At 42.7% G+C, this 27,500-nt stretch overlaps 1 protein-coding gene across 7 annotated transcripts in view; it reads right to left on the bottom strand.

Moving 5' to 3' along the window:
- Positions 1–27,500, bottom strand: part of ATP2C1 (ATPase secretory pathway Ca2+ transporting 1) — an 87,269-nt gene that overhangs the window by 48,775 nt on the left and 10,994 nt on the right. For all 7 annotated transcript variants that reach the window (XM_032237090.1, XM_032237091.1, XM_032237094.1 and 4 more), the window contains 7 exons: positions 21,870–21,980; positions 16,324–16,440; positions 15,288–15,377; positions 12,181–12,216; positions 10,795–10,856; positions 8,563–8,671; positions 39–194 (listed from right to left, as the gene is read on the bottom strand). In XM_032237090.1, the coding sequence (XP_032092981.1) occupies positions 39–194; positions 8,563–8,671; positions 10,795–10,856; positions 12,181–12,216; positions 15,288–15,377; positions 16,324–16,440; positions 21,870–21,980 (681 nt within the window). The remainder of the gene's footprint in view (positions 1–38; positions 195–8,562; positions 8,672–10,794; positions 10,857–12,180; positions 12,217–15,287; positions 15,378–16,323; positions 16,441–21,869; positions 21,981–27,500) is intronic.

Raw genomic sequence — 27,500 nt, 5'->3', positions numbered from 1 at the left:
TTTTTAGAATTAGTTTAATAACCTTTGAAGAAAATTACCTTGGCTTTTCCACATCGAACTAGTGTTCCCATAAAAGCAATGTTGCTTCTTGAAGTGAGATCTCCATTCATAGCAGCTGGTTGGGGAGAAGTGCATTTAGAACATGGAGTTGTCTCACCTGTCAAACTCGATTCGTCAATAGAGAGATCAATTGCCTTTGAGAACAAACAGATAAAATTAAAAAGTTATATTATGCATTCTACTTTTTTTAAATGGTAAAGGCTGTATTCAACAGTTTGAAACAACTGTTCTATTAGGGATGGAGCATGTTAAGCAAAATGGAGATTTTACTTGAAGTCCTTTCATTTGAAGGAGAAACTGGAAGCGCCGCAACGGGAACAATTGGGAAATAGCAGAGCTCTGACAGGCTCCATGAAAACCCAACCGGACACTTGCTGCCAGGGACCTTCTGCTCAGAACCATTCTGGAGGAACAGGTGAAAAAAGAAAAAAATATCTCGACGACCAAGAAGAAACCGGCAGTTCCTCGAAAGATCTGAGATAAAGTTCTTAAACTGACAACGGAAGCGGCGGCAGTCACACCAATGGCCGCTTCAAAGTTGGGAGAGCCGGACCAAGCTATTTTGAGCAGGAGCAGTGCTGGAACAAAGTGTTGGACCTGGGTGAAAGAGTGATCAATGCAAAATAAAGAAATTTTACATTTGGATTTTAAAAAAGAGATCCAGAGCGGAAATTAGCGGTTATTTGGCAGACGGGGGATTTAACAGAGGAAAAAAGAAAACAGAAAGCTCTAAAAGACTTTTATTCCAAAATTTGGACTTAGAAACATCAAAAATAATAAAAGAACTCAGGGGGGGAAATCCTTTCTTTCTACCTTTTTATTTTTTGTGGAATAAATACAGCTTTTGGCAGCTTTTGACAGCTAGAACACATTGCTTACAGTGGAGAAGGAGGCATCTATTAGTGAGAAAAGGATACTACAAGACTCAATAGAAAATAACAGAGGAAAGTACAGCTGTAACCTGATCTTGACTGTAGCAAGATAAAGATACTTTGAAGCGATGTGAAATAACAAGGAGGACTTGTTTTTGCAACAGTGTTGTAGATTGGACTTACTGTTTCGGTGGAAGAGAAAAAGCAAATAAAAGTGAAATTGGACTTTAGAAATTGGAAATAAGAAAAGAAAAAAGAAAGAACGTTGGTCCTTACCTGAACGTTTCTTTTCTGCAGTGAAGGTGGGAGGGGCTACAGCTGGGTTTAGTCACAGCCTGATTGGTCCAGAGACTGAGAGAATTTTCCTAAAGATACCATCCTTCCCTATTGGCTCCCAGTTTCCCTGAGGTCGATGGAGAAGCTGTAATCTTATGTAAGGCAAAACAATTGAAGACATATGTACACATACCCCACAACCGCCCCTCACTGGTCTAACTGAACTTACTAGGGTGGGATGTAGCCCTTCCTGCCTTCACTGCAGAAAAGAAACATTCAGGTAAGGACCAATTTTTCCTGCAGCTTGGTGGGAGGGGCTACAGCTGGGACATACCCAAGCTAAGTCCCAGGGTGGGATGAAGATCCCGGGAGAGGGGAGGTAGCCACCTGTTGAAGAACTCAATGCCCAAAGGACGCGTCCACCGAGGTGAAACGGTCCAAACGATAGTGGCGGATAAAGGGTGTCGGGGAGGCCCAGGTGGCCGTCTTGCAAATGTCCTCCAGGGGAGCCCTAGTGGCCCACACGGCCGTGGTAGCAGCACTTTGGGTGGAATGGGCCGTGATCTCTTGGGGAGGAGTCTTCCCTGAGGTTAAATATGCCTCACTAATGGCCTGTCTCAACCATCTACCAATGGTGGAAGACAAAACTCTAGCACCCATTGTGCTGGGCTAAAAGGATAAAAAGAGAGCCTCTAACCGGCGGAAGGAAGATGTGCGTCTAAGGTATATGTGCAAGGCGCAGCGCACATCCAGCCAGTGCCACAGGTGTTCCCTCTTGTGTGAAGGAGAGGGGCAGAAGTTAGGGAGTATGATTTCCTGCGACCTATGGAACAGGGAGTTGACCTTCGGGATGAAGGTTGGATCTAATCTAATTCTGTGGAATTGGCAAAGGTTGTCCTTAGACGACAATGCTCCCAACTCCGATATGCGTCGAGCCGAGGTAATGGCGACAAGGAAGACTACCTTCAAGGTGCAGAATCTGAGGTAAACTGTCCGAAGTGATTCGAAGGGGGGCCGTGAGGGCCCTGAGCATGGTAGAGAAGTCCCACGTTAGGAAACGATGGATAGGAGAGGAACGAACGTTTGCTGACCCTCTGAGGAACCAACCATCCCCTGCCAGGTCGGAGGAGAGGGAAGCCACCTGCCTACGTAGGGTGTTATGGGAGAGACCCAGATCCAGGCCGTGCTGAAGGAACTCAAGGACATGGGCCACTGAGGTGTGGGCCGGGGAGAGATTGAATCTCTCGTACCAAGAGGCAAACACCAACCACGTGGAATTATATATCCGTGTGGTCAATGGTTGCCTGGCTGCTTCAATGTTTGAGATAAACTTCGCTGAGAGATGTGCCTCCCTCAGGAGGCACCGCTCTAGTGCCAGGTGGTCAGTTGGAGCCACTGGGGCTCCAGATGGAAGAGATCCCCTGGCACAGGGCGATCTCCTGAGGAATCCTCCATGGGGGAGAGATGGACAGCTGAAACCAAGGCCACCTCGACCAATATGGGGCTACCAGGATGATGTGTGCCCTCTCTATCATTACCTTCCTCAGGATCCCCTGGATCTGAGGGAGAGGGGGAAAGGCAAAAAGAGGCCCAGAGGCCATGGACTTCTGAGTGCGTCTGCTCCTTCCACATTGCATGCTGGGAAGCGAAAGAAGAATTGTGGTAGTTGGGCATTGGTCGGGCTCGCGAACAAGTTCACCAACAGGTAGCCGAAGCAGTGGCAAATCTTGTGAAAGAGCCCTGGAAGCAGCTGCCACTCGCCGTGATCGACTGTCGCCCGACTCAGACACTCGGCCTGATGATTGGCAATGCTCGAAATGTGATCTGACATTATTGAGGCCAAGTTCTTCTCTGCCTAGAGTCCAAGTTTCTGAGCCTCCAGCCAGAGACACTTGGAGTGAGTCTCCCCTTGGTGGTTTATGTGCACCTTCATAGCTACATTATCCATCAAGAGGAGGACATGTTGGTTGGCAATCAAGTTTCGAAATTGCAAGAGTGCAAGGTATGCTGCTTTCAGCTCCAGCCAGTTGATATTGTGGCGAAGGTCCTATTTCGACCAACGACCCTGCGCCAGTCTTGATTCCATCAAGGCCCCCCAGCCGTAGAGGCTCGCGTCCATGGTGACAGTAATGCAATCCGGTTCCCAAATGCCGGAACTGTGAAGCAGGGCCAGAGATATCCACCCCCTCAGGGACCAGCAGAGATCCAGAGGCAGTCCGATCAGGCGCAAGTTGTTCATGCGATGACATTGATAGGGGATGAGCAGCCATTGAAGTGTCTGAGAGTGGAGATGCACCCAGGGGACTATCCCTATGCACAACACCATCTTGCCCAGGAGGCGAGCCAAGGTCAGGATGGAAACTGACCGACTTGCATGGACATGGCGTGCCAAGCATTGGAGACTCTTGAGACGATCCGGAGAGAGCCAAACAAGTCCTGCTATAGAGTTCCTATGTGTTGGATTCTTGTCGAGGGAGAAAGATGACTTTTGGTGAAGTTGACGGAAAACCCTAGGGAGTGAAGAGTTTGAATGGTCAGTTTCAGGTCGTGGACAGCCTACGTGCCGGATTAGGCCAGGAGGAGCACATAGTCCAGATAACAATGGAGTCTCACCGGATAGGAACGCAGGTGAGCTACGAGAGCTGCTAGAACCTTTGTGAACATGCACGGGGCAGAGGCTAGACCGAACGGGAGCACCCTGTATTGGAAGTGACATCCCTTGTGGGAGAATCGGAGGAATCTGTGATGGGCTGGCAGTATGGGGATGTGTAGGTATGCTTCCGTTAAGTCTATTGAGGCCATGAAGTCGCCCCACCGAATCCCCAGGAAGATAGACCTGAGGGAGGCCATCTTGAAGCGCCTGTAGACCTGGTAGGAGTTCAGGTGCTTCAGATCCAGTATTGCCCTCCATCCCCCTGAGTCTCCTTGAGAGTGGGCGGCATACAAATTAAATAAATAATAATAATAAGCTCTTCGGGACCACGAAGAGGTTGGAGTACAGGCCTAGCCCGTACTCCCTCCTTGGAACAGGTTCCACCGCCCTGATATCTATCAGATGTTGAATGGCTAGGCTCATGAGGCGGCGGCGTTCCAAATCCCGAGATGGGGAGAAGGTTCTGAAGAGCATCAGGGGAAGGGAGAGAAATTCCAACCGGAAGCTGTACTTGATGGTGGATCTGACCTAAGCATCTGACATTATCTGATCCCACTGATCCGTGAAGGATCCTGGCAGCCGCCTATGAGTTGACTCAAGTTGGAGTAATTTCCTTCTGTGGAAATGGCGGCCGCCCCCCCTCAAAAGGGCTGCTTGGACTGTCCCTGAAATCTACTCCTATCCTGGTAGAATAATCGATGGCTCTGCCTGTCATACTGTAGGGGGCATAGCGCTGCTGCCAGAAGTTGGATTCGGGAAGCTGGTACAAAGAAGGTCTCCTGTAAGAAGAAGGAGGAGAGTCCTGCTTCTTAGAATTAGAAGGGAGAACCTTTTCCTTGTCCTTGTTCTCCACAAGGATTGGGTCAAGAGATTCCCCGACCGGTGAAAGGAGCTGCAACCAACCCCCATTTGGACTTGTTGTCCATCTGCTAGTTGCGAAGCCACAAGAGTTGTCTAGACATGACTGACAGCGCCCTGGATGCAAACTTGGTGGAGTCGAGGATGGCATCTGCAGAGAATTGTGTGGCCATGATAATTTTAGCCAGGTCCTGATGGACACGTTCATCTTGGATCAGGATACGATCCTGCAGCTGGCGAAGCCACATGATGGTGGTTCGGTTAAAATAGGAAGCTGATTTGATTGCCCAGGCGCAGGCAATAAATTTTTTGCGTAAGGTGAGCTCCGCTCGTTTATCCTCGGGCTTCAATTTATCTGCCACGTCACTGGAAATGACGGTGGAGGCATTGGCCAGGAGTGCAATGGGGGGGATCTACAGTTGGCAATTGAAGGACCTTGGAAATGGCCTGCTCCATAATATAGAAGCAGCGGTCATTGCTCCCAGGGTTGGGCAAAGAGGACGGTCGAGCCCACTGACTCTGGACCACCTCCAGAAATAGAGGAGGGGCTGGAACCTCCTCCTTATCTGTATTGGGATTGATAAACATAGCTATATTAGGGTCCCTGTGTTGAGAAACTGGCAAGGCCCCAGTGCCAATCTGAGTAGTCTTCTTGGCCTTGTGCAAGAGGGGCTTGAAGGCCAGTGGTATAAAGAGGCCTGAAAAAGCCTGGGTGTCTGAAGGAATAGAATCTTCATCATCTGAGAAGCCTAATTATGGATGAATGCCCTCCCCCAGTGCTGAGGCCTCACTGACCATCGATGGAGAATGTGCCCTAGGCTGACCCTGGCCCCGGGACGAAGGAGACCTGTGATGTCCATTGTAAGAATGAGATCTAGATGCCCTTTGTGAGGAACAGTCCCTTTGGTATAATCCTGAGGCAATGCCTCTAGAGATGGCAGAGGAGATGAATCTCCTGATGCTTTCAGGCAAGAGATCCAAATCCTCCAGATCCTCCTCTGAGGGTCACATGGGAACTGGACCCTTGGGAGCTAGATGAGAGGGAGGTAGTTAATCCCCAGATCTCCTTTCCGAAGGTTCGCCGCTCCCATCCCTAAATGATCTAGGGGAGATGGGGGGGAATGTCTGCAAGGTCTAGCCGGGGAAACGGAGGGAAAGGAAGGCTAAAGCCCCTAGGAGGAGAGGGAGAGAACTGAGGAATGGGAGACCTGGATCTCTCTGGAGATGTGGGCCTAACAGGGTGAGATTGTTTCTCAACTCTGGCCACTCGTTTCTTCAAGGTCTTTTGTCTTCTAAGTTCATCCCTCACTGTAGCTCTGGAGGGGCGCTGATCTGCAGATGGCTTAGAAGCCGCTGCCCTGGTGCGCAGCCTGTCCTAGCCTTCCTCTCTCCCATCATCAATGCTCCCTTCAGGGCCATGTGCTGATCTGGTACTTGTAGAGGCCATGCCTCACTCACATGTCTGAATCTCATGGAGAGTCAAATAGGAGCCTTCCAGCCTCGATATCTGGCTTCAATATGGGCTTCAATATGCCAGCCTCGATGTGTGGCCGTGTGCAGATCTTGGTTATATATATATATATATATATGTGTGTGTGTGTGTGTGTGTGTGTGTGTGTGTGTGTGTGTGTGTGTGTGTATATATGTATATATGTATATATGTATATGTATATGTATATATATTTCTGCCACCGCCACAAGGTCGCTCCAAAATGGCCACCGCGCCTCGTGATGAATCAAAATGGCGGCCACCCAGTTAAATGGCTCTAAGGCAATGGCCTCCGGGCGAGCCCAGGCTGTTTGTCCACTCTTTGATTGTCCTCGCTGCAGGGACTTCCGAACCACAGGAAAGCTGCAAGTCTTTAGGCTGCAGTTGTTTTAAAACGTGGCGAGGCTAGGACGACGCAACAAAATTTTCTCAGTCGCGGCAAAGTTATTAAGACTGCGGCGGGCTATATGCGAGGCAATCCCAGCAGCACGGATCGCAATTGCAGGTGCGGCCCCTGCAATCCTACCTGACACCAATAGTTCACCCTGGGGCCTCTGGGAGTCTCAGCTGCGCTGGGAGCCCGTCACCCTTGCACACCCAGGAGTTGGGCAAAGCCTCCTCAGGCCCAGAGGCAAGGACCAGGAAGCCCTGCCTCCTTATGAGACTGACTAGCAGACTCGATGGCCAGCAGTCCGATAATTTAAGAATTTAGAATACCCAATTAATCGAATTAATATAATAAATATCAATACCTCAAGGATCCTAAACCAGTGCTTCTACTGAGACTGAGAGGAAACTGGGAGTCAATAGGGAAGTATGGTGTCTTTAAGAAAATTCCCTCAGTCTCTGGACCAATCAGGCTGTGACTAAACCCAGCTGTAGCCCCTCCCGCCGAGCTGCAGGAAAAGTTTAAGTAAATGAGATATAACAGAAAAAGTTTAAACAATTTATTAAATTAATTAAGCAGACAATATGGAATTTAGGATGTATAATGAATTACTTGATATGTTAAAAAATGTGCATAAAATGCTAATTGGGGAAAAAAACAGTGGAAAGTCAGAGGGAACTCCTAGAACAAGGAGGAGGAGAAAGGGAGAAAGAAAAGGGACTGAATGAAAAACAAGAAGATACCATAGAAGAAAAAGAGATTGAAAAAGAAAAATACTTACATGATTGTACTGGGATTTACAGTTATATACCAAAAAGAGACAAGGGGGAAGTGGCACCCAAGAAGGGAAAGTTAAATAGCAAAGGTGGGATTAATGGGGAAAAATTGGGGAGAGATACTAAAACAACAGAATTAAAACGGAGAAAAAAGATTGGAAATAAAAAATATAGTAATTTCAACAAAAAGCAAAAGCTAGGAAAATAGGTGGAGAGAAGAGAATATAAGAGAGGTGAAGTTCCTGAGAGACTAAGAGAAAATGGTTGAAAAGAGGAAAGAAGGAAAAGGATTTACTAGTGGAATAGAAGGAAATTTGGTAAATATAGCCAATGGTGGAAAAATATGGAATGAAAATAAGATGAGTGAAATATAAAATGAAAATATGATGTAAAATGAACTATGCATCATAGAAGATATAAAGGGGGGAAACCCGGACAACACTTTGTTTATAAAAGAAATTAAAATATGTAACAATTTTTTTTAAAAAAACCTTCGTTTAAAAAAAAAAGTCCTTTTGTTTGGAGTGCCCAATGTTGTATTTATATTACATGTTCCAGGGTAACTTACTTTAGGTTTCATCTCCTTGACTTTATATTATTAACAAATCATACAACAACATAGAAACAACAGAAAAACAACATGTATAATCAGAATTCAGGTAACACATTACTTTGGGAAACAAATCCTATCTTTGAAAGTTTTTCACTTTCATTTTTTCACTTAGAAATACATAATAATGCTGATGGAAATTCACAACAAGTTAGCTCTTTAAGATGACTGAATAAAATTAAAACTACCTAGTTGGACTTCTTGGACTGATAGTGAAATCTTTACAAACATTCTGACTTGAAATATAAATTGTATCTTTTGAAAATAATCAATAATTAACTCATCTAAACATCCTAAATTAAACCTTAGATAAGTGTCATCACTGTTCCCCAATTATTTACAAGTATAATCACATCTGATATTTCCAGGGTCGCTTAAAATTACTAGATGAAAATGTAATAGAATTGGATTATCAATAGTCACAAAAGAAGCATAAGCTAGCTCCTACAATAGTAGGATTTACACTTTTACTTCATATAACATTATAGCATTCAGCTGTTAAAATTGGCTTATGAATACACATTGTTAGAAATTTAAAGAGAAGTCAGTTCTATTATTTACTAAGTCATTGATTTCTTACCTCAAATAAGCGCAAATCTGCAGGAACTCTATCACCCACTGATAGGCAAACAGTATCTCCAGGAACTAAGTCTCTTGCAAGTGTATGTTCTACCTTTCCTTCTCGAACACTGGAGAGACATAAATAGATAAAAAGTTAACAGAATATATCTATGATGGCGAACCTATGGCATGCAGGTGGCACGCAGAGCCCTCTTTGTGGGCACACGTGCTGTCTCAGCTGCTCTTCTGGTTTCTGGTGCGCGCATGTGCACCAGCCAGCTAGTCTTCACACATGCCAAAGCACTAGAAACCTGAAAACCAGCTGGCTGGCGCATGTGTGTGCCGGCCAACTGGTTGTGTTTTTGGCGCTCCGGCACACGCGAAGACCAGCTGGCCAGCATGCGCATGCCGGAAATCCAAGATCATGCGCACCGGCCACCTGGTGATCGTGTTTCCAGTGCTCTGCCGCACACATGCAGGGTATGATTCCAGTTGGGGCACTCAGTGCCAAAAAGATTAACCATCACTAGAATATATTATTCCTTCACATTTATTTTAAGAATTAAAAAGACCTTTAAATTTAACAGCTAATAAGATCACAATGTACATTATTCCAATCCTGATGCTATTTTAAAAAGTCCTAAAGACCTCTAGAGTAGATGAGAATGACCTTAGAAAACAGGGGAAAAAGCCACAGACTAGCCAATTATATGAAAGGTATTGCAATCTACAGAAGTAGTGAGGATGTGGGAAGCATTTTAGATTAGAACCCCACTAGTGTGAGTCGAAGGAAAGGAGGGAAAAAATACTTTCGATTGCCAAGATTTTGAAGATGTAACTTTACAGTAGGGATAGATAGTGTATCAATTTGCTTCTTCACTGGACTACTTCAAAGGACTAATAACACATGACTATTTTCCAAAGCTTTGGGTTAAAGCAATGGTTCCCAACTTTTTTTTGGCCATGCCCCACCTAAGCATCTCTAAAATTCTGATGTCCCCGGTGACATATAATTCTTACTTTACTCAAAAAGTGAACTCTACTCACATAGAGGAAGCCTAAAAGGCCATTAACTTGGTTTAAACAAGGTTCAAATTGTCCTAATTAAAAATCAAATTGCCCTCCTGTAGGGCGTGGGCCCCACATTGGGAACCACTGGGTTACAGTGATTGGAATATGTCAGATACATTTGCGTGTATAGATGTTGTTGACCCGATTTATCATTTTGTTCTTCCCCCCTCTTTTTTAAAAAAGATTTCTACTTATGTTGCATTTTCTATCTTGTTTAGTTTTATATAAACTATCCAGTCTCAGTTTGGGGTTATGCAATGCCTACATCTAATAAATTAAAACAAAATTCAAGTTATAATCTTTGACTGGCCTTTGTGTGTACTTCAGGATAAAATTTGTTTGATTTGCTATACTAAACATCATCCCTTTCAGATGTTATTTGTTCCATTTCAAGTAGAAATTGAGATTGAAGTTTATAAATATGAACAAAAATCAAAATCCCAACTATTTTTTCTCCTTTATTAAAATTCCTTTGAAATTTGTATCATGAATGTACAATATAAAAAAGATGTGTTTTTTGCACATGATTTTTTCACATCTATAATTAGCCAGATTTTTTAATGAATTCTATTGTACAGAATTAAAACCATGGTCAGGTGCCATCTTATGGAATCTCTATAAAAATATAATTGTAGAGAGGGTTGGATTAAAAACAGGTTTATGTGGACTCATACAAATTGATGGAACTTAAGGCATGCATGTCGGAATACAGGTGAGTGTAATTTAATAGCCACAAAATCTAGCAATTGTTTATACATAAATGATACGAACCTTAAAAATATTATATATTTGAAAGATTGCACTTTTTATTTATAGAATTATGAACTATTTCTCTGCTCATAAGCATTTCTTCAACAACTAGATTCCCCCTTCAAAAGAGTCAATTATCATCTGGTGGCTCAAAAGTGTCTGTATTCACTATTCTTTCAAGGGCACAAGTACATAAAAATCAGTCATTTAAAGAACCACTGTTCATAATTTATTTTCAAAGAATATTTCATACTATTCTTCACTGTAATCTTCAAATAGTATTACATTTTACAATTAAATTGAAATCATCAAAATAATTACTGCTAAACAGGTCAATTCAAATAAATCACAGCTATTTTGCAAAATATGAAATTAGATTTGTATCTTCAGACATGTCACATACATCTAAAACCAGAATGTTAATTCTTACCAGTGACATCCTGGAGGTACAAGTTTACTCAATTCTTCAAGAGATTTTTCAGAACGATATTCCTGCAAATACAAAGCATGAAATTAGAGACCAGACTTCGATATATGCACAAGATTTGTGAATGTCTGTACTTCTGTAGTTTATCTAGTATTTTCCACATATGCAAAATTATTAACGGATTTTTCCCCCAAGAGCTAGTATTACATTTTAAGCACAAAACTTAATTTTGTAGTGGATCGTCCCAGGTCAGCCTAATCATAGGATAGCATGTGACTTTTTTATGGCAGCTGGATGCCTTCTTTGGAGCAAGTGACTTACACTGATTTCTCCAGTCCAGAAAGCTCTTCCACAATTTGGGTAAAGAGGTCAGTAGAATGCATCACTGAATGCTATTACTGCTTCCAAAAGATCAGTCATGATTAATTTTAATTACTTGACAAGAACTATGGTCATTGTTAGCATTCCATGGCATAATCAAGAAATGAAAAGTTTCGTGTAGCACTAGTATCCTGTGTAGCTTCTTATACAGTGGATATTACTACAACCTGTATTACATGTCTATTAGCAAAAGTGGTATCTGTTGATTACCAAGTGTTGATAAACATCATACTACATTTGCATCAACTATGGAAATAAAAAGATGCTGCATAGAAAACTGCTATAGGATGAATTTCTCATGGAAAAAAAAGAATGACCCTAAGCTCTGAGGATTAGTCTTCCAATTCCCAAATATTCTCATTGTTAAATTTTATTATCCAATTTGGGGCTAGAATGGAACCCCTGAGAATCCAAACTATATTTTTCAGTTTTAATTAGAACATACTTTTTTAATGCTGTTATAACTTTGAACGATCATTAAATGAACTGCTGTAAGTCGAGGACTACCTGTATATGTATGTATAATATGTCTCTGTCTCTGTATGTATGTGTATATGTATGTATGTGTATATGTATATGTGCATGTATGTATGTATGTGTATATGTATATGTGCATGTATGTATGTATGATCCATGTATATGAGTGATTCAGATTTACATCAATAATCTGAACCAAAAAAGTATATCAATATTTTCCCAATTGTGAGACAACATATTTATCAATAGATTGCAAAAGGAAATTCTTCTTTGTGAGACATTTCTTTACTTCAGCAAGCAAAATATTATTACAGGATCAGTAAATTTAGTCCCTCCTTTCCTGTATTCTCTACTAGATATATATTTCAATATATATATTTATATTTTGAATCAGAGATATAAACACATTAAAGGGAAGGAAAATAGGAAAAGAATCAACCTACAAATAAACTGTTAAATGTTTTAATTGCCATAACAATTGTAAATACATAGCAAATAATGACTGGAAAGAAGCAAACGAGAAATTCTTACCTGAACGAAGGCAACTGTAACAACAATAAGTATTGCCTGTATGAAAGATGATAAATGCTACTTATAATATATATTTTAGCATCTAAGTAAATATGCACATTACTGTATTTTTCCAAGTATGACGCACCTTTTCCCCTTTAAAAAAAGGCTGAAAATCTGGCTGTGTCTTATACATTGAATACAGAATTTTTTGCCTCCTGAAACCCCATCCCTTCACCAAAATGGCTGTGCATACCCTTTAGGAAGCTTTTAGAGCTCCTGAGGGTTGGGGAATGCAGAAATGAGCAAAAATGGCCCATTTTTTTGCTCAATTTTACCCCCTCCCAACCCCCAGGAGCACTCTATAAGCTTCCTAAAGGATATACATGCCCTTTTTTTAATGAAAAACAGGCTGTTTTTTGCTCGCTTTTGCCCCACCCCCTACCCCAGTCTCCCTAAAGGCTATTCATGGCTTTTGGGGGGAGGGAAACGGGTCCATTTTTGCGAAAAACAGGCCGTTTGGGGGAGGTTTGCAGAGTGCAAAAAACATTTTTTTTAAATTTTCCTCTTCAAAACCTTGCTGTGTCTTATATTCCAGTGTGTCTTATACTCCAAAAAGCATGGTAAATACTATCCAGAAGATATTAGAAACCAAATTTAAAAAGCAGGCAACTTCAGTTACAATTTCAGTTAGTATCCCATTATTACTGAATCAAGTGAAAAAATTAATTATATTGTCATTATGTAAAAGAACAAAAAACGTAATGAATTAATTCTGGGATCTTTTAGATTACAACATCATTCACATGATATATTTTTTTGGTTAAGTCTCTTAGACTTATCACCATTTCAGATATATTTGAGTTTTCTCCAATATGTCTAATAGCATTTCTACACAAAAGACAAAGTTGGGGACATGTCATTAATGGATGTATACTTTGAAAACCAAAAACATTTTCCATGATTTTATTGTTTGCCAATATCCGGATGAAGATTTGTTTTCTTATCTAGTATCATTCAAAGGGGGGGAGGGAATGAAAAACATGCAAATTTTCTCCTTTTATACCACCTATTTCTTAAACTTACATGCTGTAATTTAGTAAGATTTGAATTCCAAACATTGCTACTATGCAAAACAATCATACATGAAGCATTCCATGATGATTCCTGATAATCTGTTGAGACTGAAAACTCTTGGTCCAGGCATAGGCAGAAGTATTAAGGGAGAGGCAAAATAAGTAAAAGTTGGTATCTACTCATGCCAACTAAGAGAAGGAAGGGAAATGAAGGTTATAAGAAGACGAGAAAGGCTGTTTGCATAGCTCTGCCAATCTCCTTAGCTTTAGTTATATCATAACAAATTCTCTTTAGGCTTCTTTTTTAATCTTTCCTTACTTGCTGCTAAAATCTTTGGGTAGGCAGAAAAAGAAAAGTTCTGAGAAAAGTGGAAGGTGGGGTAAACACATAAATTGGAAACTACATATATGAAGCCATGGTAAGGAAGGCAGAAGGCAGGACTGGAAATATTTGACCCCAATGGGCCAGTTCAATATGCTGCACTTATAAAGACATCAGCAACAGTGGCTAATGGAAAATAGTGTACAGATAGTCCTCAAGTTGAGAATGTAATGGAGGCTATAGGGGACTCAAGGATAGCTTCAGTGATGAAAAAGAAGGCTTCCGGCTGCCTTTCTTGCTGTCAAAGTGCTTGTGAATTGTGTAGGCTTCAGCAGCCCTTTACAAAAAGCCTTTGCCAGTAGAAACAGATCTTTGGAGGGAGTCTCTGTTCCTACTAGCAAAGGCTTTTTGCAAAGTGCTGCCAAAGCCTACAGGGACACAATCTTCCTGCAGGCTTCAGCAAGGAAACTGCAAACAGAGGGAAGGCGTGAAGGACCAAAGCCTTTCCTCCGTTTGCAAATGTCCAGGCCTCATTTCTCAGAGGTCACATGAGATCAATAGCACATGGTCTCGTGCTACTGATCTCGTGATACATTACACCTCTGTTCTGTATGAATGCACCTAAAACCTGAAGCAATGAAGTAGGCAAAGAAACCACGATAAAGAGATCTTCGCAACTTGAGTCTCCACAGGCAGAAAGCCTGTGAAGACTTGGCAGGGGAAGTGAATAGGCAGGGTGAATGTTGCAGAGCCATTGCGGTCATTCATAAGGGCAAACAATTGCCATGATGCTACAATATTTGTAATTTCGGGACTTGTTCGTAAATGCTAGGAGGTGCTTATTACGTAACTCTGAACATTCTCTAAGGGAACACTCCGGGGATTACCTGTCTGCCAAAATGCAGCAGGCAATCAGGCTAATACAGTCAATGCAGAAGAGAAGGGGAAATATAGCTAAAATACATAAGCCTTGCCTACCCCATAAGTTCTAGAATTGATTTAAACGATATTCAAATATTATTTCCATTTTAACAGGTGTGTAAGTTTACAGTATCTTAGTATCTTAGAGAATCAGTTAAATTTTTTGGAAAAAAAGTAAGAGAACAAGAACAACATGACCAACAATATGAACTACTGTATAGCTCCATACAATCAATATATCACTGATCAAAGGAAGAATATAGTTACATGAGAAGAAATGTAGATGCACAGAGAATTGTATCTCTTTAATTTTCAAGACCTTACAATGGGAACAATATACAAATATTTTTAATATATTTAAGTAATAGTCAATGATTTGGAATTTTTTTTGCCATGTATACAATCCAAAAGCTTACAGAGAAAGGCATCCTTAAAATTTCAGATGTACTGTACAATCTTAATATATATATGGTATTTAATTGCAGAAAAAACTGAGCAGATGCCATTTCTTAAAACTAGTTAAAATGCATGTTTCAGTAAAACATATTATGTGGACAAAGCAATTTGAGATGGCAAGCAATGCAAAGCAATTCTATTTGATCTAAAGCAAATAACTTTAAAAAAAATAGCTGAGAATATCTAAATACATACATATAGAGGGCTGCGTTTATTTAAGCATGGACCTGAAACGGTGGCCATCTAGATGTTAGTAGAACTACATTTCTCATTATTTATAACCATTGGCCATGATGGATAGTGTTTATCATAAGCTCTATACCCTTCATTTAAATGCAAAATGACAATCTTACCACAGTGATACTGACGGCATCATCAAATTGATGCATTATAACACTGATGACTGCAGAAGCCAGGAGAAGCATAATCAGAGGATTTTTAAACTACAGAGAAAAGGGAGGAAAAAAGACAGAAATATCTTGGAATAATAAAGAAAATTCCTTTACCTATTACATTAAAAATAATGATAGCTTTATGGGAACAACATACCAGAAAATAACTCCCAAGTCATAATGCCTCAAAAGATGAGGCCTTAAGCGATATTATTAAAAATGTTACTGTGCTAGATTTTAATATGTTTTATTATTCAAATGTAATTAATACATCTCTAAATAAAATATTTAAAGAAAAGTTTTATACAAATAGTCATTAACTTACAAGAGTTCATTTAGTGATTGCTCAAAGTTACAATGGCATTGAAATGGTGACTAATGAGAGTTTTTTACACATAAGACAATTACAGCATCCCCATGGTTACATAATCAAAATTCAGACACTTGCCCAAAAATTCATATTTATGACAGTTGCAGTGTTCCGGGATCATGTGATCACCTTTTGCGACTTGTAACAAGTAAAGTCAATTCAATTAATAATCATGTTACTAACTTAACAACTGCAGTGATTCATTCAACAACTGTGGCAAGAAAGGTCGTAAAATGGGGCAACATTCACTTAACAAATGTCTCTCCTAGCAACAAAAAATTTGGACTCAATTGTATTCATAAGTCAATGACAATTTGTATGCATTTTTATTACTAATCAGAATTTCATTTACAAATATAATCATCACAAATATTGTGTAAATATTTATTTAAATAAGGTTTGAAAGAAGAGGAGAAGAAAAATCCAAAGAGTTCAATCCTAAAGTGATCTGAGTAGTGGGTGGAAACTATCTTGGAAGATTAACTCAGCTGGAATACATTTCTCTACTTACCATCATCATACCACCACATCATAAGCTGATTTTGATCCCATTTTTTCTTAGTTTGCATGAAGGTAGTTCATTTGGGTACTTAAAATAATAAAAGTGTTCTTGGAAAAGATTCTTACCTGAGAAATATATTTTTTCCATAGTGGTTCATCTTCAGTAATATCAAATTCATTCCAACCATGAAAGGCCCTTCTATGGCAAACTTCACAATTTTTCAAGCCATTCTGAATATCAGCCTTTGAAACATATAGAGATATGTATTTTAAGAGATGTATTCAATCTAAACATTCATGTGAATGTATTCTTTCTGTACAATCAAATAGTAAAATCCCATAAATCCATACTGTGTGAATATTATACCTGGGTAAAAGCCTTTTATCTAATATTGTTTCATAATTGTGTACTTTAAGAATCAGAATGATACAGTAGAAGTTCTATTATTAAAAACAATGAAGATTTATTCCGGAATTGCCGGGTTTTTACTAACAAAAATATTTAATGTTCACTTTCTTCTACTAGACTGGATTTCAGCAACCCGCTGCTCTGGACCCACATGTGGCTCTTTGACCCCTATCCTGTGGCACCCTGCTGACTCGGTCGTGCAATCTACAACCTGCTCTCCGCTCAGAGATACTGGCCCAATACCTCACTAACATGAAGCCTGGCAGGTGGGAATGGGATCCAGGAAGAGGATACGACGGAAAGGGGGACAGGCTCGCAGCTGAGAAGAGAGAAGAGTCGCGGTGGCAGCTTCCCTGAAGATGACCCTCTTACTTCTTCTCCTCAAGTGACCCACTGGCTGGCTGTTGCAGGATCAGAAGGGCGCACATGAGTGGGACTACCCTCCTGAAGTTAGTGGCTGGGGTTGGCCAAAACGCAGCGAAGGTGCATGGAGCAGTGGATTGACCGGCTGACAGGCGAGGATCTTTCACGAGGGCATCCGGCTTTCTCCAAGCCTGATCTCCGGGGGGGGGGGGTGAGGTTTGGGGGGACCAGCTCCCTTTTCCCACTCCCCTGAGCTTCTTTATTCCTCCAGCTGAGCGGTGCTGGCAATGGCATTGATTGAAAAGCATCCTCCAGACAGCAAAAATCCCCTATAAAGCCACTCAGAGGATGCTCCACTCACTTGCAGAGGGTATTCCTGCTCGTATGAGAGAAAGAGAGGGAGGGAGGAGGAAGAATAAGAGAGAAATGATAAATGATGGAAGGAGAGAATGAGAGAAAGAGAAACAAATGAGAGAAGGGGGAGAGGGAAATGAGACAGAGCAACGGCCACGCATGCCAAAAGACGCGAAGAGGGGTTCCTGGCCATCACTTCTTAGCAGAGTAGAGCTGTGGTTGGGGCTTCCCTCCCTCCCTACCTGAGTGGGTTTCTTGCATGGCACCAGTCCTCCAGCCTGTGGCTCATCTGCAGTCCGAAGTACCTGGCTGGCTCGGGCGCCCCAGAAAAGCAGCGGCAGTGGCAGCCACAAGGGGAAGGGCAGGAGCGGCCGGCCGGCCCCTGCAGCCACTCCCATACCAACCAGAAGTGACACTATGACAGCCGCCGGGGGCGAGGGGCAGCAGCGGCAACGACGGGCTTTCCTCCCTCCCCACCGGAGCAAGCTACTTGCACAGCTCCAGCCCGCGGCTCTAATGAGGATCTACTATCTGGAGTGCCTGGCTGGCTCGGGTGCCCCAGAAGAGCAGCAGCTGCAGCCACAGGGGGAAGGGCAGAAGCAACCGGGCAGTCACTGCAGCTGTTCCCAAGTCAGAGAGCCAGGCCCTCGGTGGCGTCTTTATAAGGGTAGCTCACCTCCTTGCCAGCAGTTCCTCCAGTGTTTCGGCTGGAAGCAGCAGCGCAACAGTCAACATTACCAGGGGCAAAGGGGTGGTGGTGGTGGCGAGAACGGACAACCACCACCCCTTCGTCCCTTCCCCAACAGTGGCTGTTGCACTTCTGCTTCCAGCCGGGATGCTGGTGAAGGAGCTGCTGACGGGGAGGCGAGCTGCCCACATAAAGACACCGCCGAGGACCTGGCAGAATATATCCTGGCTGGAAGTGGCAGCGTGCCGGACTGCGGATCCTCATCAGAGCCATAGGCTGGAGCTGTGCAAGAAGCCTGCACAAGCGGGGGGGGGAGGGAAGCTTGGGCCCACCATCCTCACCATCGCCACCCCTTCGCCCCTGGTAGCGGTGGCTATTGCGCTGCTGCTTCCAGCCGGGATATATTCTGCCAGGCCCTTGGTGGCATCTCGGTACAAGGGGTGAAGGGGTGGCAGTGGCGAGGATAGGTGGTCCCAGGCTTCCCTCCCTCCCCCCGCCCAAGCAGGCTTCTTGCACAGCTCCAGTCTGTGGCTCTGATGAGGAGCCACAGTCCAGAGCGCTGCCGCTTCCAGCTGGGATATATTCTGCCAGGCCCTCGGTGGCGTCTTTATGCGGGTAGCTTGCCTCCCCGCCAGCAGCTCCTCCACCAGCATCCCAGCTGGAAGTGGAAACGCAACAGCCGCTATTGGGGAAGGGACGAAGGGGTGGCGGTCGCCCGTTCTCGCCACTGCCACCCCTTCATCCCTGGTAAGAGTAACTGTTGCACTGCTGCTTCCAGCTGGGAGGCTGGAGGTGCTGCTGGCGTGGAGGTGAGCTACCTGCATAAAGACGCTGCTGAGGGCCTGGCAGAATATATCCCGGCTGGAAGCAGCAGCGCTCCGGACTGCAGATCCTCATCAGAGCCGCGGGCTGGAGCCATGCAAATAGCCCATTTGGGTGAGGGAGGGAGGGAAGCCCTTGCCCGTCCTTGCCATTACCGCCCCTTCGCCCTCAGCAACTGTCAGTGCTGCTTCTGGCTGGGATGCTGGAGCAGCCAGAAGGAGAAGCCTCCAGGTGAGGTGGGTGGGGCAGGCACCGATTGCAAATGCTTCTGGTGCATCTGAAGGAACAGGCAGAATGGCTACTGGGACCTGAGGCAGAGCGGCATAGACATAGGCAACACACCCGGCAGTGGCAGTGGCGGCAACAGCATTGTAGGGGCGAGGATAATGCCCAGGGGTTGCCCCATAACCCAGGTCAGGAACATGGAGCCAGGAAATGGGTCTCCCAGGGCATCAGCTGGCCAAAGTGCACGCCTTCGCAGGCCGCAATAGAGACAAAGTTTGTGTGCTAGCCGGGGTGATCGCGAGGCTTGGGGCCCAGCACCGGCCAGCTCAACCATCCCACCAAGAGAAGCGCTTTCCTCTGTTGCCTCCGAAGGCAACAGGGCGTGGCAGGCGAGGCTGCAGTGGATGTAAGTGGAAGGTGCTGGGTCCATTCCTTCCATAACGGCCGTTATATTCCTCCCTGGGCTCCATCTCCTGGGCAGGCAGAGCAAGAGCCCAGAGCTAAGCCCATCGGCCACAACCTCTATTTCCAAGAGCAGCCTGTTCAGTCGCCCCCAGTGCAGTCCAAGAGACAGCAAAGAGCCTCAGGAGGGTGGGGAAGCTGTTTTTTCCTCCCTAAGCTCCTTAAAAGCCTCTGGAGCCTGGGGAGGGCGAAAAACAGGGCTATCAGGGGCCAAAAGGGGAGGGGATTGCGTGCACATATGCAGGGTGTGCACACGCACACATGCGCAAGGGGGTCATGTGCATAGCATTATGGGTATGGTAAACCCACGTACGGCCCCCTTGTGCTCCTCCCGCTTTTGGCACAGGAGCCCAAAAAGTTTCGCCATTGCTGGCATAGGGCAATTGTTGGCAGAAATTCCAAAAAGAAAAGGTTAAACAAGGGAGCATTTTAGAATTTCTATCTCATCACTATATAGATTCATTCAATGGTGGGATTCAAATTTTTTTACTACTGGTTCTGTGGGCATGGCTTGGTGAGCATACTGTAAAATTTGGGGAAGGGTACTGCAAAATCCCCATTTCCTCCCAATCAGCTGGGACTCAGGAGGCGGATAATAGATGAGGGCAGGGCCAGTCAGAGGTTGTATTTACCAGTTCTCCGAAACTCAAAATTTGCGCTACCAGTTCTCCAGAATGATCAGAATTTGCTGAATACCACCTTTGGGTTCATTCATGTACAAGTCATGTTAAACATTTGGCTCTATGTATCGAAAAAAGTATAGCTGACATCACTCAATTCTTCTATACACATGAAAGCCATTAAGTCCTGACTTTCCTACAGATATCTGAGAAAGGAGAGTTATTTCAATTATTTTATGGAACACATATGTGCTAAATTCAATCTAATCTAAAGCAATTCAGTCTATTGTGATGCTAGGAATTGGTTTCTTTTCAATGCATGGTTAAGTTTATTTGGATTATTACTGAGAAGGAAAAAAGCATATATTTTACTTTCTTTCCTATAAAAAATGCCTTGGCACACAAAACTGGCTCCAAAGTCTGGGTACCTTTCAAAGTAAACCAAAAGCACCTGGAAGGACAGAAGAATGGAAAATAGGTTCTTTGTGGTTCCATTACAGCATCTTTGTAAATCACCATTATCTTCTTTTAAAAACCCATAATCTCTTGCAGGATGGAGTCTGGGCAACTGAATGGAGCTAGCAAAGCGTTTAATGGCCAGATGCCCTTCTTGTCGCCAAAGCACCTCTGTGAATGGCACTGTATTATTGGTTTTCTTTTTTGTCATTTAAACATAATTTTATTGTGCAAAGTTCCAAGATCTTCCAAAGAAAGTACTTGGTGCTCTCCTAGCTTGGTGATTTTCTTGAAGATGTTTCATTACCAAACTAGGTAACATAATTAGCGCTAGAAGGGAGTGGAGTTTGCTCTTATTTTTATATACTAGTAACTTACCCAGTCAGTGTTGATGATTCACTTTCCAAAGTAAATCAGAAAATGTGCCCATTTAGCAAATAAAATTCATTGATTCTATTCTGATTTTAATAATACTTGAATAAACAGTGTAGATCAGTGCTGAGTGGGGAATTCTGGAAGTTGAAGTCCATACATTTGAAACTAGTCAAAGTTGAGAAATGCTGGTCTAGATTATTACATTAACAATACAAATAATAGATTAAATTGTGATTAGTATGTTTAAAAATGGTAGATGAGCACGTTTGTTTAAAGCAGGTCTAGGACAACTCATCAAGGCTGACTCACCCCAGCTGACCTGCCATGGGACAACTCAACATGGAATAACTCAAAAGAGGTAGAATTGAATTGCATCGGGCCTTTAAGTTTGAACCTTCTCAATTTAGAAGTCCTCAAGGCTGGATGCACATTCATTTGTCCCTCTCTTGAGTTATCCCTCATTGATTTCTTTTATGGTGAGTTGCCCTGTGGCGAGACGGCCATGGCAACATGGCTGTGGCAAGTCAATGGCAGCAAATTATCCCATTTCTTAAAGCAGTCCTTCCCATTCCTAGATGCAACCAACAGTCCAAAGTAACTGAAGTTATAGGAGTTATAGTATCAAACATCTGTATCTAACAAGACTAAAACCACTTATAAAAACTCAAAATGGATCTGCTTTATCTATGTTTAAAGTTTAATCTAAATGTAGAAATCAGTATTTACCCATCAACTATAAAGAGGTAGTTTTCATCAATTTTTAGCAAACCAAGGCATTATTTGAACATCATAAAGAAATAGAAATAACTAGCAAATTATCAACTGATCAGACATGTGAAGTTAACAAACACTCAAGGATATTAAGAAAATGTTCTTATATATTCAAGTTATTATTTACCTGAAGAATGCTTGCCACTTCATTGACTGCTAATTCACTTGCTTTTTTGGAAGTTAGAACAGGAATCATTATTTCATTTTCATCCTTAGGCAGCTGTTGAAAATGTGCAACCTAAAAAACAAGGAGCTATCTATATCACCAGATACCATAGTTCAGCTGCTCCAGTAAGTTACAAAAAATAATATCTAGCAAAACATATCTCTCTTTAACAAGCTTCCACCCATTACTTCTTGTACTGCTCTCAAATACTCTGGAGAATAGGTTAATCTCTTCTTCTTTGTGACAGCTCTGCAAGTATTAGAAGACAACTATCATGTCACCCCTAATCCTTCTCTTCAATAGGCAAGGCATACCTAGCTCCCATAATCATTCATCATACAATTTGGCCTCCAAAGCCTTTATCATGCATTATTACCTTTTCAAAAATGGATTGGACAACCATGTTGCAAGGCTCCTTCCTATCTAGGGCAAGGAGTTAGACTAGAGTCCTTTCCAACCCTATTATTCTATTATCTATGACAACATGGGAAAAATTGTTTACCAGGAGATAATTAATGGATCTTCTTGGAGATAAATTTAAGCCCTTTTGAATTGGTTAACTGGATAAATCCACTGATTTTGGGGGGGATTTTGTTATGCCTACTATGGCGTGCAGCCTTTAAGAAATAACCAGAACAATCATAAAATTGCAATTATAAGAAGACAACCACAACCTAAAGACCTCACTTAAATGTGCATAAAAGATTAGGTCATCACAGACTGCTGACATAAAATTACTAAGTCATGGCTTTATTTTAACATTGATTGAACTGTGGCTTTGAACACAAATCCTCACTGAAATCTCCCTCTTTAAATTAAAGTCACAAGAATAAAAAATATTTCTCAGCCCATTTTGTATGGTGCTAAGTAAGAAAAATTATAATTTCTCTAAAGAAAATATGGCACTTGAATATGCAGGTTTTTTTATTCCAAAATGTAAGATAACATGAAAATATCTTTGAGTAGTACATTTCTAGGTTTCTAATAATTAGCACATTATTTTAATTGTACAGGTCAGTAAAGATAAATGTAAAGGTTCCCTTTGCACATATGTGCTAGTCATTCCCAACTCTAGGGGGTGATGCTCATTCCGTTTCAAAGCTGAAGAGCCAGTGTTGTCCGAAGAAGTCTCCGTGGTCATGTGGCCGGCATGACTAAATGGCGAAAGCGTACGAATACTGTTACCTTCCCACCAAAGTGATCTCTATTTTTCTACTTACATTTTTTACATGCTTTCAAACTGATAGGTTAGCAGAAGCTGGGCCATGTAACAGGAGCTCACTGCATTATGCGGCGCTAGGAATTCGAACTATCAAACTGCCAACCTTTCTGATCATCAAGCTCAGCGTCTTAGCCACTGATCCACCTTAGAATATAGATGGTAGTGAGCTGGAAATCTATCATCTTATCTCTTAACATGAGTTGATCTTATTTTTCATTATATTTTATTCCATCTACTATATCTGATTATTCTGAAACTCTTATAGTTTGTTTTGTAAAAAGTAAAGTTATTATGAGTGATAAATAATACAATAATGTAAATATTATTTCTATGCATCACTAGATAGATATAGATAGCAAATGGTTGAGAGTTAGATGATAGTAGATACAAGTAGATAGTATACAGATAATAGTATATAGTGCCGTGATGGCGATCCTATGGCATGCGTGTCAGAAGTGGCAGACGGAGCCATGTCGCCTAAGACCCGTTCCTCTTCCAGGTTTCTGGTGCGCATGCATGCGCAACTATCAGCTGGCCTTTGTGCATGCAGCAGTGCCAGAAACTGGAACAGCTGGTCTTCCATTTCTGGAGTAAGCATGCGCGCCAGTTAATAGTCAAGCGCGCATGCATGCCAGTAACCGGGAGATTAGCTGGCCAGCCTGCATGCGCGTGCCAGAAACCAAAAATTCATTTTTTCAGTGCACCCATGCCCCCTGGGCAGCTCCTCTTCTGGGTTGCGGCCCAGAGGAACATGCACAGGTTCCCTTTTCGACACCAGTACTGAAAAGGTTCGCCATCACTGATATAGTGGGTAATAAATAGGTAGCAGCTGTCTATAAATAGGATAAATATAAACAGTTGATAATAGATAACAGATAATAGATGATCATAAATAGATAGTAGATAGTATATTTCTGCCAGCGAAAAAAGGCTCCCCAGCTTCATTTTTAGCTGCAATGGCCTTCTGCAACCCTCTGCAAGCAAAATCAGAGCTCTGGAGGGCCATGACATTTTCACTGGCAGAGGGACCACAGACCGGTCCTTCGTTGTTTCTGGGGCAGTCCTACGGGTCAGATCTAAGCACCCGTGAGCCGGATCCAGCCCCTATACCATTTCAGACTCATAGCTATCCAACATCATCTTAAAGAATTCCAGTGTTGGGGCATTCACAACTTCTGGAGGCAAGCTGTTCCATTGATTAATTGTTCTAACTGTCAGGAAATTTCTCCTCAGTTCTAAGTTGCTTCTCTCCTTAATTAGTTTCCAACCATTGCTTCTTGTTCTACCCTCAGATGCTATGAAGAATAGTTTGACTCCCTCTTCTTTGTTGCAACCCCTGAGTTATTGGAACACTGCTATCATGTCTCCCCTAGTCCTTCTTTTCATTAAACTAGACATACCCAGTTCCTGAAAACGTTCCTCATATGTTTTAGCCTCCAGTCCCCTAATCATCTTTGTTGCTCTACTCTGCATTCTTTCTAGAGTCTCCACATCTTTTTAATGTCGTGACAACCAAAACTGAATGCAGTATTCCAAGTGTGGCCTTACCAAGGCATTGTAAACTGGTATTAACACTTCACATGATTTTGATTCTATCCCTCTGTTTATGCAGCCTAGAACTGTGTTGGCTTTTTTGGGAGCTGCTGCACACTACTGGCTCATATTTAAATGGTTGTCCACTAGCACTCCAAAATCCCTCTCACAGTTACTACTATTGAGCAAGATACCACCTATACTGTACCTATGCTTTTTGTTTTTCTTGCCTAAATGTAGAACCTTACTTTTTTCACCATTGAATTTCATTTAGTTAGATAGTTCCCAATGTTCACGTTTGTCAAGATCCTTCTGTATCTTAAGCCTATCTTCTGGAGTGTTGGCTATTCATTCCAGCTTGGTGTCACCTGCAAATTTTATGAGTTCCCCATTTATCCAAATCATTGATGAAGATGTTGAAGAGTACTGAGTCCCCCATTTATCCAAATCATTGATGAAGATGTTGAAGAGTACTGGGACTAAAACAGAGCCTGGGGTACTCCACTGCATACCTCCCTCCATGTAGATGCAGTTCCACTGAGGACTACACGTTGAGTGCGGTTGGTCAGCCAGTTACAAATCCGTCTGGTGGTGATGCTGCCTAACCCACATTTTTCTACTTTGTCTAGTAGTAGGTTAGGGTCTACTTTATCAAATGCCTTGCTGAAGTCCAAGTAAACTATATCGATGGCATTCCTCTGGTCCACTAATTTTGTTACGTTGTCAAAAAATGCAATAAGATTAGTCTGGCATGATCAGTTTTTGATAAACCCATGTTGGCTTTTGGCTATTACTTTGTTTATTGCTAAGTGTTCGCTAATTCGTTGCTTGATTATCTTTTCCAGAATCTTCCTTGGTATTGAGGTCAGGCTGATAGGTCTGTAGTTTCCTGGATCTATTTTTTTCCCCTTTTTTGAAGATAGAAACCACATCAGCTTTTTTCTTGTTCTAGTTGCTTTATTTCCACACAAAAATACACTTTCTCTTACCAACACACACACACACACAGAATGTGAGAGGGCAGCTGTTAATTATAAAAGCTGTGCTGAGACAGCTGAATGTAATGGTGTATGTGTATACCGGTATGTATGTATGTATGTATATACTTTTTTTTTTTTTTACAAATTTTCACTTGTGTTATAAGATACTTTGTGTAGCTCATACATGTCCAGGCATGCACTCCCAGCATATTACATAACACGGACTATTAAAACAGTTCACATGAACAAAGGCTACTCATTTTCTTGGTGTCAGTTCCCATGCATTTTGATGTGATTGTTTGAAGGCAAACACTGTCTCTTTACAATTTACATAACAAGCCGATTATAGACTTATAGGATGATCAAGTAGTGACAGCATGAATATCTCACCAAAGCCAAAACAGCCATGATATATTCTGCTACATTTGTGGTGAGTGCTGTACATACATAAGCCTCAAAGCCTTACCATTACTAGACTTGTTAAGAAAGTACAACTGTACTTTGGTTGTAAGATTGGTCTAAACCAGTGTTTCTCAATCTTGGCAACTTGAAGATGTCCGGACTTCAACTCCCAGAATTCCCCAGCCAGATGTCTGGACATCTTCAAGTTGCCAAGATTGAGAAACACTGGTCTAGACATTGAGGGCCAGATCAGCATTGTGATTGTCCTCCAAGGGCCAGGGGAAGAGGGGCATGGTCGGGTGGTCATGGCCGACTGGGCATTGTCCGGTGATGGCCAGCTTCACGTAGGTAGTGCCTGTGGGGAATGGGCAGGGTTGAGGAGAGAATCCAGAATCTGGGGAGTGGAGGAGTAGCAGGAGGCTCGTCCCATAGAACGAGATGAAGCAAGGCAGCCAAAGCCGGAAACCGTCGGCCAGCATACACTCGCTGCCCCTTTGTGTGGAGGGATGATTTTCAGCTATAGCCACAGTCTGCCAGCCCCTCAGCTGGTCCACGATGCTGCTCTGGAGCTTATTGCCACCACTGGGCTGCCCACCAAAGCAGTAGGTTGAGGCAGTGGGAGGAACAAGATGTGGGTCGCTGGACGCACTTACTCCATCTCACTGTCTGTTTTGACTTGCAGTTGGAGAGCAGGTTGTTACAGCGGCCCACAGCTGTGCTGAGGTGCATCGGGTGCACCAGAGTGGTGCTTCGCCAGCAGCCCAAGATAAAGTCGGGGAGGCTGAGGCACTTCTCTGCCCACTAACAGATCCAACATGTGGTACCCATCCGGACTTCCCCAAAGTACAGTGGATGGTTGGTTAGGAAGCAGCAATAGCCAGAGGCAGAGGCGCAGGGGAGAGGCACGCAGTCTAGCCCATTCTAGCCATGTATAATAGAGCAGGTGCATCCAGTGGTCTGCATCACATGGCTCCCCCTGACTCTGCCTGCTGCCACCACTGCCATGCCTGTTTCTTGGAGGGCCAACTGTGGCACCCCTGCTGCCACATCTTCCATCCCCATGCCTGCACACATACACATATATAAAAGGGCAGAGATGCTGGTGGCTCTTCATCAACATAGATTCCCTAAAAGAATCACAGAGGATACAGAAAGAGATCTTAGGCATGACCCAAGTCATACCTTAGAGAAGAAACTTCAAAATAAACCCAGAAAAAACCTGCAGCAAACTATTTCTGTAATGTTGCCAAGAAGGCTGCATAGACATAAATTCATACATACTTTATAAAGCTGTTTTCATGCAAACTTCTTGTTCATCCTAATTCTGTTTACATTCCTATAGACAACAGCTTCAGTATACTTACAATTCATCAGACATATTGCTTTCAATCATACACATTTTCTAATTCTTGTCACTCCCAAACAAAAGTTTGATAAAATGATACTACTAATTTG

Source organism: Thamnophis elegans, chromosome Z (genome assembly GCF_009769535.1).
Source record: "Thamnophis elegans isolate rThaEle1 chromosome Z, rThaEle1.pri, whole genome shotgun sequence".
Lineage (NCBI taxonomy): Eukaryota > Metazoa > Chordata > Lepidosauria > Squamata > Colubridae > Thamnophis > Thamnophis elegans.
Note: the sequence above shows the minus strand (reverse complement) of the source record. Positions and strands in the feature narration are given on the sequence as shown.